At 39.8% G+C, this 15,944-nt stretch overlaps 1 protein-coding gene across 5 annotated transcripts in view; it reads left to right on the top strand.

The window, feature by feature from the left end:
- Nucleotides 1–1,035: 1,035 nt before the first annotated feature.
- Nucleotides 1,036–15,944, top strand: part of LOC131218709 (chloride channel protein CLC-e) — a 33,736-nt gene continuing 18,827 nt past the window's right edge. For 4 of the 5 annotated variants that reach the window (XM_058213432.1, XM_058213433.1, XM_058213435.1 and 1 more), the window contains exons 1-4: nucleotides 1,036–1,650; nucleotides 11,504–11,891; nucleotides 13,949–14,149; nucleotides 14,624–15,090. In XM_058213432.1, the coding sequence (XP_058069415.1) occupies nucleotides 1,234–1,650; nucleotides 11,504–11,891; nucleotides 13,949–14,149; nucleotides 14,624–15,090 (1,473 nt within the window). In that variant the 5' untranslated portion in view covers nucleotides 1,036–1,233. The remainder of the gene's footprint in view (nucleotides 1,651–11,503; nucleotides 11,892–13,948; nucleotides 14,150–14,623; nucleotides 15,091–15,944) is intronic. The other variant, XM_058213434.1, reaches the window with a different exon arrangement.

Genomic DNA, 15,944 nt, shown 5'->3' on the forward strand with positions numbered 1-15,944 from the left:
GCATAACGCAAAGTAAGAATTGAAAAAGGTACCACTCACCACCAGATTTTGCCCTTCCCTTTTAGCTGTATTTGCAAAAGATCCCTCTCCTTTGTCAAATATTGTGAACTAGGCCACCAAGTTACTTTTTATGACAAGTTAAATGGTTTTGCTTTTTCACAAGGGCTAGGGTTGCAATGGGTTGAGTTAGGGTTTCACTAAGAGAGAATGGTCTTTGATAAAGGAGGAATTGGGTCCAAACAGGAGGGGAAACGGTCATTGATGGAGGAAAGAGAAGAGGAGAGAGAAGAGATGGCTTAAAGGTTAGTTTTAGTTCCTTAAAAATAAGAGAGGAGGAGAGAGCTTTAAGGTTAGTTTTGGTACCATGATAATATTATAATTTTCCATTTTTAACTTATTGTTAAAGGAAGCTCAACTTTTTAAGTAGGAAGGTTGATCAAGGTATCAACCCTATGTTAAGGACCTAACCAATATTCCTAAAGCTCTAGGACTAAAGAAACATGTCAAGTTAGACTCTTTAAACCATTGAGATTGTAATATTCTACAAAACTCCGCAGCCAATATCTATGACAGCTCACCCTGTGGTAGTACTCACTTCAGCATCATGTTTAGGTAACTCTTTTCAGGGCATGGAGGTTGCACTTTGTTTATTTAAGTGCCATTTCTACACTTTGATTGCTCAAATAGCTCTTTTCATCCCGTGACAATTTTTACTCTAATTCAAGTTATTATTTTCATAGGTCACACTTTTTGTGACTTTAGTATAAAATGTGGTGCTAGCTCTAATACTAATTGTTAAAAGCTTTATAAATAAATAAAAAGCTTTAGGACTGGTGGAACCTGTCAAACTAGGTTCAGTAAGCCTTTGGGATCATAACACCTTGCTTGCCTTGCGAAAGGGGTTTCTTGTAACCCACAAAAAGAAGTAGGGTGTTAGTTAAAAATATAGAAATGGAGGGTTTTTCCTAGCTTAGTAGAAAGAGAGGGAGGCATATGTTAAGGAACCCTACGTATCATGACGTGCGTTGATTTTTGCCGCTTGACGGTTCGAAGTTGGAAGAGCCACGCAGTCTTTTGCTTTCAGTTATCTCGCTCCCGCTCCTTATCCGTTTTCATTTGGTTCAACATCTGGCGAGCAGATAATCTCTTTCGTCTCTTGTTCTTCTTCCATATGCAAATTAGATCTTAATGGCGTGTCGGGCGTTGATACGTGCCATGTAATTGGGCGTCATCATGGCTTTAGCATGCTGCATATGGAATTTTCCAAACCCGATTTCCTACTCGCTTCTTCGCTTGGGTTCTTCTGCTGGCAACAGATCTCCCCCTCCTCATCTTGCCAAGCAGCGTTCAAATGCGGCCCGCTGCTATGATTTGCTTCGATTCCATTGTCGTCATGGCAAATCTAATCAGGGCGTGGTGCTGCCACCCCCTGCCAGTCTGCCTGAAGTAAGAGGAGGAGGAGAAGGAGGAGTTGAGGAGGAGAAAAAAGATCAAACAGGTGATAGAAGAGAGCTGGGTAAAGAGCCGAGAGGGATAGCATTTTCGACGGCGATGATAGAAGAAGCTATCTCCCCTGACGGTTTCATGGTCATCAGCGCTTGTTTAGTGGGGCTCCTCACTGGCATGGGCGTTGTGCTCTTTAATAACACTGTACGCCTCTGTGTTTTTCATCCTCCCCTTTTCTTTGTTTGTTTGTTTCTTTTTTTTCTTTTAAATACTGTTATAAAGGTTCGAATTTGATTTCTCTATGAACGAATTGATTTAACACACATTAATCCAGACAGTCCATTGCACTGACTCAATTGTGGATGGAGAACTTCCCAAAGATCACATTGACGAGATGATTGTAACATCTGAATTTGCCCTTGAAATTGGGAACATTCATGGTGAAAGTTATGGCATAAGTTTGACGCCAGTTGCCAACCTGACGCGACCCTCCTTTATCCAGGCTGGGGACCAGCAATGAGAGCACAAAACTCCCATAGGCTCAGTGTAATAGACTATTGCATAGATTGATTACAATCAAGTGCTATCTAATAGTCTTATTACATTGGTTGAGCACAATCAACAGGTTGCAACACGCCTCTGCCCATAATGTGCCCCACAATTTGGAGGGTATGTGAGTGCTGCTTGTGAAGAGGATGCGTTTTCGCCATTTTCAATATTTTGGCAAACACACACACACACACACGTGCAGGCATACCCCTTCACCCCCCCTCCCCCAATGGGGGCATGATTACTGTGCCAAATGCTTCTAAATGACAATTGAATATTGCGTGGTTAATGCAATTTTATAGATATGCTCCATCCATAATGTGGCCAATTTGGAGGGTATGTGGGTGCCACTTTTGAAGAGAATGAATAACCAGTTTACGACTATTTTTAAAATGGTGGTAAATTAACACATTGTAGACACCCCACCTAGGATAAGTAGCTTGGTCATTATGATGCTTGAGATGCAAATGGTTCTGACTCCCATACCCACCAAACCAAAGCCTAATCCAACCTCTAATCCTAACCAAAAACCCAAGCCTGAGCCAAACCCAAGTTAAACCTAAAGTCAAAGCCAAGCTCCCAAAACTTGGAGCTGAATGCAATCCAATTTTGAGCCAGATGCAAGTCAAATAAGAATCAAATTGAAGCCAAATTCAAGCCCAAAATCCAAGCCTAGACCCTACAAAACCCACATTTAGACGGAGACATAAAAACCCAGAGCCTCCACAAGTCCCAACAAGGCACCCCCTTAAATCTGGGGTCAAGCCACGTGGCAAGCGGCACATCATGTGCCGCCTACCAGCTGGCTCGGCTCCAGATTCGAGGTGGGAGTTGTTATGGGGATGAGATAGGTAGTGCCCCCCTCGATTTGGGTGCCTCGTCTTTGAAATTCACGATATGCCCTCACCTCTTCTTTCATTTTACCCCTCATACCACCCCATGCACATATAGGGGAGTGACACCCGACACTCCTCTCCTCTCCACCAATCACCATCATTCACCTCATCTTTCACCTTCCAACTTTACTAAAATCACACTTATGCCACTCCCTCCACCTTTAAATACCCCTCTCACCCCTTCATTTTCAACAAGAGCAACAATCCATCTTAAGGAAGAGGTGAGCTCCCACACGAGAGAGAGAGAGAGAGAGAGAGAGAGAGAGAGAGAGAGAGAGAGAGAGAGAGAGAGAGAGAGAGAGCACTTACGAAATGCTTGTTCATGGTTGACTAATAGAAGATTATGTCAATTTTCATTTTCTTTTAGCTCTTTTTGGATACTGGTCGTGACAAGAGCACTATTGTGTTCTACTACTTCCATCTCCAAGTTGGGCTTGCTTGTGGTCGCCTAGTAATAATCTCTTTCCCTTCTAACATTAACAAGTAAACTGATGCTAGAACCACACTTAATCTCCTAAAACCCCATTAATCCTACAATGTAGAGAACACTCAAGCGCGGGCGGAGAAGGTGCCTAACACCTTCCTTATCCATTACTAAGGTCCCTTAGAATCCTAGTCACCAATTAGGAGTTATTACAAAGCAGGGAGTCCCTAAACTATCTAATTTTTAAAGATTCTTCAGGGTTTAGCCGACTATGGAATTATGAGATAATTGGCTAGTAGCGACTCCAAGTCAAACGCATCATATTTCAGAATCAAAACACAACCCCCTTTACACACATATTAATGCAGGGGCATTTTCACACTGGACTCGAGTGGGGTAGCTTGTGGGATGAGGGGACACACTCGGGGTGGGCGGCCCATGTGAGGTGGGTGGCTCGTGTGAGGCGGTACCCACGTAATGTGGGGCCCACGAGGAGGGTTCAGCTGAGGTCCTAACCCATGCGATGTGAGACCTGAGCTACGAGATAAAAGGATTAATTCGCCATGCTCCATCAGTTCGAGCTCTTAGAGCAAATGGTTAATTGTCCTGCATCAAAGTGGTATCAGAGCAGGTGGTCTCGTGTTCAAGACTCCACACCGGGGATGATTAATGCAGGGGCATTTTCACACTGGACTCGAGTGGCGTTAGCCTGTGGGATGCAGGGACACACTCGGGGTGGGCGGCCCGTCTGAGGTGGGTGGCTCATGTGAGGCGGGTCCCATGTGATGTGGGGCCTACAAGGAGGGTTCGGCCGAAGTCCTAACCCATGCGATGTGGGGCCTGGGCCATGAGATAAAGGGACTAATTCACTATGCTCTATCAGTTTGAGCTTTTAGAGCAAGTGGTTAATTGTCTTGCATCACATATACACATCTTCATGGGCACATTATTGTTGTGTCAAATGCTTGGTATGTGTGAATCTTTACTTTCCTTTCATTCCATACCAATTTGGCATGATATCATGCAGAAGTCACAATCATCTGATGATTTTAGCCCTCTAAATTTTGGTCATTTTGTTTTGTTCTTTGTACGGCACAAATTTCTTTAGAAGAGGGAGAAAATGAAACAAGACAACTGAGCTATTAGCTAACAAGTAATCCACTCATCACTCCACAAGCTAGTCATCATAAATATATAGAACAATAGTTTTTTTTAAAATAGATCAATGCAAAGCTCCTCATTTGAACAACATCGAAGCTTGGCCTTACTTGAATTATACTCCCATTTGGGTTCAACTCCTAAGATTAACACCTAGCAGATCCTCCTTAGAGTAGTAACCCATGAATTCCTTTCTCAACAAAACCTAGTTGATGATTGTGCAAATAATTCTTCTCTTCAAAAGAAAACCCTTCACCCCTTTATCCTTAGAGATTCTTCCATTTCTCTATTTCCACGAGCTCCAAATGGCCCAAAGAAGACCATCTTCTATAGAATCTCCTTGCGACCTTTAAATGGGCCAAATAACCAACTCACCATCATGCCAATAATGGACCCATTAAATGTCCAACTCACACCCAAAAGAGCAAGGACAATGTTCAACACCTCTCCTGTTGAAGTACAATGGATGAAGAGATGGTGAACAAGTCTCCTCATTTCTTCACATGATGCACATATTGGGGAAGGATATATTGCACTTCTTTAAGTTATCCAATGTTATGATTTTGTATTCATAGAAAACCATGCTAATGCTTTTATCCTAGGCTGGACAAGTCACATGAACCTTCCATAATCTAGCAGACAGATACAAAGCACTATCTTGAGTTGACATAAATGACAGGGACTTCAAGGAGAATTTTCTGACCATTCCAAACTTCCCTATCACTGTTGCCGTGAACAATCCACAATATACCTAGTAGGCTAGCAAAAAGTTTCCATTCCTCCTGATTTGAGCAGTCTGAGAGAAAGTTACCCCCCTGGAAATGTAATCTTCTTTCTTTGGATGGTAGAATTACTCTCATTAAATCTTCTCTGTCCAACTTGCATAATCTTCTTTCTTTGAGAGGTAGAATTATTTTTTATTAAATCTTCTCTGTCTAACTTGCGCAATCTTCTTTCTTTGAGAGGTAGAATTATTATTTTTATTAAATCTTCTCTGTCCAATTGGCCTCAATACTACATGTCCCTATTTTCTTGCCCCAAGTTGCTTATTGTCAGGATGGACAAATTGTGTAGATCCTATTTATGGCCAAGGGGGATCTACCTCGAAGAAATTCCCTCCTCTCGATTGAAAGGAGGTTTGCACCCCCTATTCAGAGGGTGGAGCTGGGATCAGATGCCTGGAATTGGTTAATGAAGCTTTGTTAGGTTAAGTGGTCCTCGATGCTTTTGAAAATTCCAGTCTTTGGAGATCTGTCATAGCTACTAAACACGGCCTTTGGGCTGGGGTTGGAGAACTATGTCCCCTTCTCTTTATCGTTCCTCGTCATTGTAGGAAGGTATAGTTATGCTTTCTCCTAAAGTGTTTTCTAACATCAGGTTTGTCCTTGGGAAGGGTGATTGTATTAGATTTTGGGAAGATCCTTGGTGTGGGCCTTCCCCCCTAAAGGATTCTTTTCCTTCCCTTGCCCTTCTTAGGCTAGTTAAGGACATATTTGGTGTCAAATTGTTTTTCGAGGTCCAAAGATTTGCGTTTATGGACCCCTCCGTTGCGGGGGAACCTTATTGACGAGGAATTCCAAGATCGTATGTCTATTCTTTCCCCTTTGCATGGGAATATCTCTCTCTGATAATGAGGATTCCATCTCCTGAAATCTCTCAAGCTTGGGTGCCTTCTCAGTCAAATCCTTTTACAATCGTTTGGCCTCTGAAAACTCTTTAGGTTCCATTGTCCACATGGGGAATATGTGACTGTATGGAGCCCCTCTCAAGGCGGCGGCCTTTGGATGATTTTTAAGAAGAAACTGTATCCTTACTATTGATAACCTCCAAAAAGGGGTATGATTCTGCCCAATGCTTGCTGCCTCTGCCTTCTTCAGGAACAATCTACTAATAGTCTCTTCATCCACTACAATTTCTCTTCGAATATCTGGTCTCATGCCTTGCAATTGGCTGGGATTAGTTGGGTCATGCTGGAAGACGTTAGAGATCTTTTCTCTTTGTGGTATGGTGAAGATGGAGGCCTCCTGTGTAGGAAGAAGTGGTGGATCTTGATGCTAGCTGTCCTGTGGTTGATCTGGCTTGAGAGAAATAGCTAGTGTTTCAACAACTCGAGTAGCTCTGAGTCTGGGGTTTTCAACACAGTTCTGATCTTGTTTAGTGATTGGGCCCCTTAATTAGGATTTGTCTTTGGGGTTTTGAGTGGATTTTCAGCTAGGGGACTAGGGCTTGTATTGTCTTGTTTTCTTTTTCGTTTTTTGTTTTTGTTTTTGTTTTCTTTCTTCTTCTTCTTCTTCTTCTTCCTTTTTTTTTTTTACTTGTTGTTGTGTGTTTCTTGGGTGTTCTTAATAAATTTCTTCTTAAAAAAAAAATAAAAATAAATTCTGCACCATGCGATACCCCACTAATCCATAGCAGTCCCATGCCAAGAATAGGACCTGATTAGAACCTCATCCAGCCAAAAAAGGATTTCATTGCCCTTTCTAACCAAGAAGCGGGCGCCATTACTACATTTTGACCCAATTCGGCCCAAGATATTTCTACTTGTCCCTCTGATTCCATTCGTAATTTACTAATTGCTTTCCAGATCTTTGATCCTCTTGACTTTGTGACAGTTCTCGAGAACCGACCATCTTCAGATTCGCCATATTTCCTAGTGATAGCAACCCTCACTAAATCTTCCCCACCACTTACGTCGGAGTACCTGATTCTTCTCTCCAACATTTCCAATCCTAAGACCTCCACTCACCGGCTCTTTCACCTGATTCCAGTTTATGAGATGAAACTTGTGTGTTGGTTCATTTCCTTTCCAAAGAAAATTCCTTTTGAGCAACTCAATTTTTGTTGCCACGGCTATTGAAAATTTGAAAAGTTAAGAGGAATTAGAACGGGATATTTGCCAGTTGATCGCACCTAAGGTCCTTTCCTTGTTAAGTGAAGCCTTCATATCCCTTCTCAATACCTCAACCTAAGGTCTCTCTCATCCTCTTTCAGGCCTTTCAACCCGAGTTGATGTTCCCCTCCTTACAGGAGCTGTCTCGTGTCTTCATTGCACATGACCAAACCATGATCCGCTCTACCTCATCTTGTCTCCTATTGGACTTTTCTTCTCTACTAGATGAAATTTTATTGGCTCTCGTATTGGACTTTTCTTCTCTAATTGATGAAATTTATGATCTTTTTTAGTGTAATTTTAGCTGCTAATAGAATCCATCATCAAAGAAACTTGCAGTCATTTAAAATAATGTAGTAGCTGGATATCTTTCAAAATAAAAAATAAAAAATGTAGTTGCATTTTTTGGTAGAATATCACTATATTTCCATATCCCAACAGAATTGAGAACTCAAAGGCAAGTTGGATGCCAAATAAGCAGCTTGTCAGTTTCTACTACTTGAATCTGAAGCATGTACATTGTCTATATTTTTTGTCACACATTACTGATGGTTAGCACCTCTATAGTTTGTGAGACAAACATATAAAAACTTTTAAATAAATTATGCATAAAGATAGAGGTCAGTCTATTAGGCTTCTCCCTCTCTAACTTTCCATGTTTTTGCTTTTTAGTTTCTATAATATGGATATGGCGAAAGTGGACAACTTCCAAAAAATTATTACATGTTTTGAGGTGGTGTTGGGGTTGAAAGTCAATATTATCAAAAGTGAGTTATTGGGGGCGGATCTCTCGAAGGAAGAAGTTGATGGTTTTGCTTCACTATTCGGATGTAGGGCGGGTTCTTTTCCGTCTTCATATCTTGGTCTTTATCTATGCATCAGGAAACCGACTAAACACTTGTGGGACAAAGTCATAGAAAGATTTGAAAGAAAACTTGCATCGTGAAAGGGTATACATCTTTCTTTGGGAGGAAGGTTAACGTTAATTGAGGCAGCCATCTCCAATTTACCAATTTATTTCATGTCTTCTTTTAAGTGCCCAAAGTTTGTTTTGGATAAGCTAGAGAAGATTAGGTGGGATTTCTTGTGGAGAGGGACGAAAGAAAAGCATAAATTTCACCTAATGAAATAGGAGAAGTATGCGGAAGAAAAGCTTAAATTTCACATAATGAAATAGGATAAGTATGCCAATAGATGGATGAAGGGGGTGGTTTAAGAAGTTGGGAGATAATGAATTCGACACTCTTGGAAAAGTGGATTCGGAGATTCAGAGTGGAAGAAGGTAGTCTTTGGAGAGAGGTGGTTGGTAGGAAATATGGGGTAGAAGAAGGGGGTAGATGGTTAAAGTCTTCATCGATGCATAGAGCTTCGTTTTTTTGGAAATCGATAGCATCATTAAAACAAGAGTGTTGGGAAGGGAATGTTTATTTATTTATTCATTTTTATTTTTATTATAAAGGTAATGGGCAAGACATTAGGTTTTGGGTGGATGTTTGGTTAGGCGATCATAAGCTGAGTGATATGTTTCCATGTTCAGCCGGTATCCCCGAAGATGTTAATTTATCAATTGATCGTTGCCTCTCTTTATGTCAGTGGGGAAATTATTTGGGCTCCTCCATGTAGAAGGAATTTGAATGATGAAGAGGTAGAAGAGTTGCTTAAACTGCCTAACATGTTGAGTAAAGTGCATCCTTCAAGGTCAGAAAAAGATTTCATGGCATAGTTATTGGAAAAATAAGGTAAATTCTTTCTATAGAATGATCGGTGGGTGGTTTGGTGCGGGCAGTGTGAGTCATACAACTTACATGTGGCGATATGGTGTGTCTTCAAAGGTGGGCGGCTCTAGCTAGGTTAGTGGGGTGAAACAAGGTTCTTACGATTGACAATATGCACAAGAGGAAGATGGCTTTACTGAATGTGCGCTTGATGTGCTATCAGAATGAGGAATTGGTAGATCATCTTTTAATACATTGTGTTTTTGCAAAAAAAAGTATGGGATTGTTTCTCTAATTTATTTGGAATAGTATGGGTTTTGCCAAAATTTTCAACTCTCTTATATTGGCCTAGCACGATGAGGCGTTGGAAAAATTGGGAAGAAAGTTTAGAGGTTTAGTTTACTAGCTGGGTTATGGTGCACCTGGTTAGAGAGGAACAATTGTTGCTTCAAGAATTGGAAGGGGCAGATTTCTGAGGTTGTCAATAGGGCTAAAAGGAATATAATGGAATGGGCAAAAGCATAAAATTCTATAAGCTTTGTCCATTTCCTCAATTTATGGTTTGAGTTCTAAATAGGTTCCTTTCCCCCTCTTTGCTTTCATAATTTTGTTTTGTGTAATTCTTTAGGCTTTTGCCTTATCTCAATAAATTCTCACGGTTCCAAAAGACAAAAAGGATATGGCCAACTTGCTGGGATCAATGGTTAAGAAGCTAGAATACACTGCCCTCTTCTAAATTTGATTATTAATATATCTCAGACACTTCAGAACTAAGAGGAGTCATTTGGTAGTTTGTTTTACTACAGGTTAGAGAAAGAAAATTTTAGCAATGAAAGTTATATACTATTTGAGTCATTGACTATAATAAGTTACATAATGATTTTTTAATGTTTCTTTGGCTCCAAAAGCATCATCATCATCATCATCATCATCATCTTTTAAGCCTTATCCCAACTAACTGAGGCTGGCTACATGAATCCTTTTCGCCATTCCAATCTATCAAGGGCCATAACTTCAGTTATACCATAGGTCTTCAGGTCTATTTCTTACTACCTCCACCCACGTCCTTTTGAGCTCTCCCTTGCCTTTTTAGTGCCTTTAACTTGTTCCAACTAATGTTCATAGTATTGGTATCGTTACATGTATCACTAGTTGGGGATACGGAAACATGTATCGTTAGTTGATATCTGGAAATGTATTGCTAATTGAGGAAAACATTGGGGAAACACAAGGAAATGGTGTAATTTCTCAATGAAACTTCAAGAATTGCTAAAATACACATTTGCATATTTAAGAATCAAATAATTGCAAAAAAGATGCATACATAATAAGTTTCTCCTTAATGGGGTTCTAAAAGCATGTATTGCTGACTCAAGGAAATGTTAGAGGAATGTGGGGAAAATGGTGGATCCGTCCATCCATCTGTCCAACCAATCATCCATCCATGCATGCACATACATGTATACAAACACACGTGCATGATCCATCCATCCATCCATGCAGACATCCATCTATCCATCCATGATCCATCCATCCATCCATCCACCATGCATCCATCCATCTATCCATCCATGATCCATCAATCCATCCATCCATCCATGCATGCATACATATCTACACATACAAACATGCATTTCATCACACATACAACCATCCATGCAGACATCCATCTATCCATCCATGCATGCATACATATCTACACATACAACCATGGAACCAAAAAAAAATTGAAGTGGAAAATTTTTTAATGAACAGATTTTTGGTGATGTTGATACATTGGTGATAATATCGAAATATCACCGATGCATTGGTAATAAAGTGACATTTGGAATTTGTAGTAAAAAATATTGGCAATACAAGTGACACCTGGAATATACATAGTCGAAAATATTGGCGATACATTGGTGATACTTAGCGATATATTGTTGATACTTGGATTTTTTTTACTACAAGTGTTATCGGTATCGCTGAGTTGGAGATACGGATAATATCGGGGATACTCCGAACAATGGTTTTAGCTTACAACTTCTAACCAGCGCAGTTCTTAGTCTCCGTTGTACATGACCAAACCATCTAAGTCTACTTTCCCTCATCTTATTACCTATTGGTGTTGCTCCTAAGTTCCCTCGAATGCAATCATTTCTAATTTTATCCTTCCTCCAAAAGAATACAAAAAGAAAATTCCAAACCTCACCATACATGAAATGGTGATAAATTACCCATTCATATTGGATAGTTCAAAAATCACAATTTTCTGTTATTTGGTCTTTTTTTAATCAATTGTTAATTTGTTATTTATTGATCTTTTGTTAGATCCCACAACACTTTTTCATTTATTTTTGGTACTCTACCTTAATATGAGCACACCATTGTTCTCATGATACAAGGAAATCTCTCAGAGCACTTCTCCACTCAAATTTTGTAGGTGCATGAAATACGGGATTTTTTCTGGGATGGAATTCCTGCCCGAGGAGCTTCATGGTTGAGAGAGGAGCCCATTGAAGAAATTTGGCAACAAGTAATATTAGTTCCTGTTTGTGGGGGTGTGATGGTAGGCATGCTGAACAGCATACGGAGTGCTCTTGACACATCAGGAGGTATCCTGTCATCTAACTTGAAAGCCGCATTGAAACCATTTTTGAAGGCATTGGCTGCTTCCATCACCCTTGGGACAGGGAATTCATTGGGGCCTGAAGGTCCCAGTGTTGAAATAGGTGCATCCATAGCCAAGGGAGTGGGTAATTTATTTGAGAGAGGTGGTGAAAGAAGGCTGTCTCTTGTGGCTGCAGGATCAGCTGCTGGAATTTCATCAGGTTGGTACTTCCCCCAAACCATGTTCTTCAGACCGTACCTATGGTAGTTCCTTGCTAAATCATGAGTCTGTCTTTCTATTGTTAGAGATAAGTCTTTCTTGAACAGGTACAGAAAACTGGTTAATTAGTTAACATTTTCATTATGCAACAAGGACACAGAACTTTTAGGTATTTTTCACCCCTGCTGGTAATATTAACATGGATGCATGTTAATGCAAGCCAAGCTGATCACAAGAAGTGTGCGATAAAGATGCAGGTCCGAAGGCCTAACCTGTTGGTTCTACGGGGTGGCCCCACTAGCATTGGACGGGGTCCTAGAAAGGGGCTTACAGTTTTTGACTGTTTTAGTTGCTTTCTTTTAATCCTTCAAAACAAAAAGTAGCTTTCTTTTAAGTCTTTCTATGAATGGTATTACACAATGCTTGAGTTGAAGGTTTGCACTGGACGCTTGAGCTTTCAGTTTGTACAACTGGGTCCTGTACTTCAATGATCCAATCTGTTGATACGATGGGACTCGGTTTGGATGGCTCATGCACCAAAATCCCCCAAATTGAAAGATCCTAGCCAAGGAAAGTTTAGCCTCTCCTTAATTGATGTGAACTGTTGTTGTGTTTTCCTTCTTGACCATATTTTTCTTCGCCACCCATTGAACTATTAGCAATTTTCCATCTAGGACTTTTGGTACACGGGCCATCCATGGTGAGACCCATGATATCAGTGGTTTGAATCACTTAACCATGGGCCCACTTGTACAAACTGAAGGGTGGAATGGTATTTTGTACAAACGTTTGCCCTGAGCATTGTATGAGGCCTCTTTTGTCAAAAGGTGTGACACACTACGATGTCAAGAAGGTGTGTGATTTCATCACTAGATTTTTCTCTTCTTCTTCTGGTAGCTATGGTCTGATAGTCCATATCTGTGTCCATGTCCTACGGAGACACTTTCTGTATGGAGGTTACTGTCTGTTCATAGCTAGAGACAAGTTGTATTCATAGCTTACATGCGAGTGCACTCACATAAATGTATGCTTGAACACGTTTCAAGAACTGATTCCAAAAGCCATTTTTGTAAAGAACAGAAATAGTCAGCCAGTTTTTTTATCCAATAGGCAAGTTGATTTAATGAAGTCAAAATTGGAAGAAAGACCAATGGTTTTTAGTCAGATCTGAGTTTCTGAAATATTTTTTAAGACTCCCATCCTTAAAAGAGAAAAAGAAAAAGAACGAAAGAAAGAAAAAATAAGAAGGAAAAAAAAGATTTTTTTTGGATGAACATTTGTTGACTTCTAAGGTACAGTTTAGCCATGATGTTCAAATGGTATTCCCAACCACCACCATACATTTAGCATGACATTCGGATTATATGGACTATCCCTCCAGTGTGCTGTACTGTAGATGAGTAAAGCTTCTGAACTTACAACATTGAAATGATTTTATGTCTACACATCCTATAATGGCCTGTGAAAGAGCAGTGGGAAATAAAACTGGCTTCTTATGTTTTAACCATCTGGTTTAGGTTTACCAGTCAGACAGCTACGGCTGTCCAACCATTGCAATTCATTCATTTTTGGCCCATACATAGTTGGGTCTGCCAGGTGATTGGTTACAATAAGCCTCCACCTTGGCAAGGAGATTGGGCAGGATACTATTTAGGAGTCCTTGCTGGAAACCTTCCTTCACTTGTAAATGACCATTCATTTGTTTTGAAATTTTTTTTTTTTAAATAAAAATAAATTATAAACGATCTTTCATTTCTATTGTTATAATATCACGTTTTTTAATATTATATGGTATTCCTGGCTTCCTGGCTGTCATGCGTGATCTGGATTCGACCCTTGGCATTGACTTTGCCCTTTTGCCTTTCAAATAGATAAACTTTACATTTCTTAATAATCTCAATGCATACTGCAAAAATATCTGACCGCTCAATGAATTGCAATACTCTATGGTCTGTACTTGCTCTCTAAACAGAATCTTTTAGACTCTTACGTCCTTATTTCTGTAATCCAATATGATTGTTTTACATTACATTTATACTTATTATTCTTCTCTTGTAGGGTTCAATGCTGCGGTTGCTGGCTGCTTTTTTGCTGTGGAATCCGTCTTATGGCCATCCCCAGTAGATTCGTCCTCATCCCTTGCAAATACAACCTCTATGGTGATACTCAGTGCTGTGATAGCATCCGTGGTTTCTGAAGTTGGTCTTGGTTCAGATCCAGCTTTCACAGTTCCAGAATATGATTTCCGTTCTCCAAGCGGTACATTTTTACTTTGTAGTTTTTAAGCAAGGTTAAAGAAAGATCGAAACTTGGCCTGGAGTGAATGATTGTCAAAGCTGAAGTCAACTTGGAACCTGGTCGAGTGCTCGATCGAGTCCATCAATTTTCAAAAGCTTATGCTTTACTCTAATCTTTTTTGTTGATGATAAATTGATCAACCTTTTCTGGGCTTTCAAAAGCTGAGCCTTGATGTAGTTGAGTAAACCCGCTTTCTAGTGTTTGATTGAATTTTGAAATTCCCATATCAGTGATATATCTCTATAAGTTTGGTTATACATACATACATACATACATACATACATATATATATATATATATATATATATATATATATATCTATATCTATATATATTATACGTACTTTTCTTGTTTTAAAGCGCTACTTTTCTTCATGTGTTCCCAGAGCTTGAAAAAAATTTCTGATGGTGTGTATGTGATTCGGTACATCTTCAGAACTTCCATTGTATCTTTTGCTGGGTGTCCTCTGTGGGTTGGTTTCACTAACCTTATCTAAGTGCACATCATATGCGGTTAAGGCTGTTGGCAATGCACAGAAGGCTACAGGAATGCCAAAGGCTGCATTTCCTGTGCTGGGTGGCTTGGCTGTTGGGCTAATAGCTTTAGCATATCCGGAGATTCTTTATTGGGGTTTTGAGAATGTTGACATTTTGCTGGAATCACGACCGTTTGTGAAAGGCCTCCCTGCTGATCTATTACTTCAGCTAGTGGGGGTAAAGATACTCACAACTTCATTGTGCCGAGCTTCTGGATTGGTAGGAGGCTACTATGCACCATCTCTCTTCATAGGCGCAGCAACGGGCATGGCATATGGAAAATTTGCTAGCTATGCTATTTCTCAGTCAGATCCTATCTTTCATCTCTCTATCTTGGAAGTGGCATCACCTCAAGCATATGGCCTGGTAACGTTGACATGGTTATATCCAATTTTAACATTCGTATACTATTAAATATAGTTTCGGTGTATTTTTATTCATCATTTCATCTGGATACATGTTTCTATATCTTATGCTTTTCTGAACTTGTATCCATGTAATGATGCACTCAATCAACATTATCATGTGACTATAAGGACTATGCATGTGTTGGCCTACCATGCTTTTTCAGTCCCTGATGCAAATGTAACCCTTCTTACTTGTGTGTAAGGAGACCCAAAGCATACTACCTCATCACACATGGGAAATAATTCCTGAAAATTCACTCCCTACTGACAGTTATATACAAGTAGCAGGAAATACAACCAGTGTTTTGAATAGTGAATAACATGTAGCTTAGTCTTCACCCCTATGGAATGTAGCTTAAGATACATGCTAGTGCTACTTCTAAATTTTTAATTAAGGCAGCGCTTGGTTGCACCAAATATCATGATATTTTCGTTAAAATTTCATGATATCTAGTGCAACCAAACACAACCTAAAATTATATGAAAAATGGGGCAAAGATGAAGTATAAAGACAGCAATAGCTGTGGAACTGGTTTAATACTGTTACTTGTATTATTTTAGTAAAATCATTGATGCCGATCCAACACACAAGAAAGGGAAAAATGGAGATAAGCAAGAAATAGAGAAAAAAAAAAGGAAGATTAATTGCTTTAATTGAAAATGGATATGACAGTACACTATAGATGGTTTGGGGATCCACTCACCCAAATACAAGATGACTCACTCATTGTCAATGATCAAGATATCTCATAAAAGGGGAAAAACACCAATATAGAGAGAGAGAGAGAGAGAGAGAGAGAGAGAGAGAGAGAG

The sequence above is a fragment of the Magnolia sinica genome, chromosome 11 (genome assembly GCF_029962835.1).
Source record: "Magnolia sinica isolate HGM2019 chromosome 11, MsV1, whole genome shotgun sequence".
NCBI classification, from domain to species: domain Eukaryota; kingdom Viridiplantae; phylum Streptophyta; class Magnoliopsida; order Magnoliales; family Magnoliaceae; genus Magnolia; species Magnolia sinica.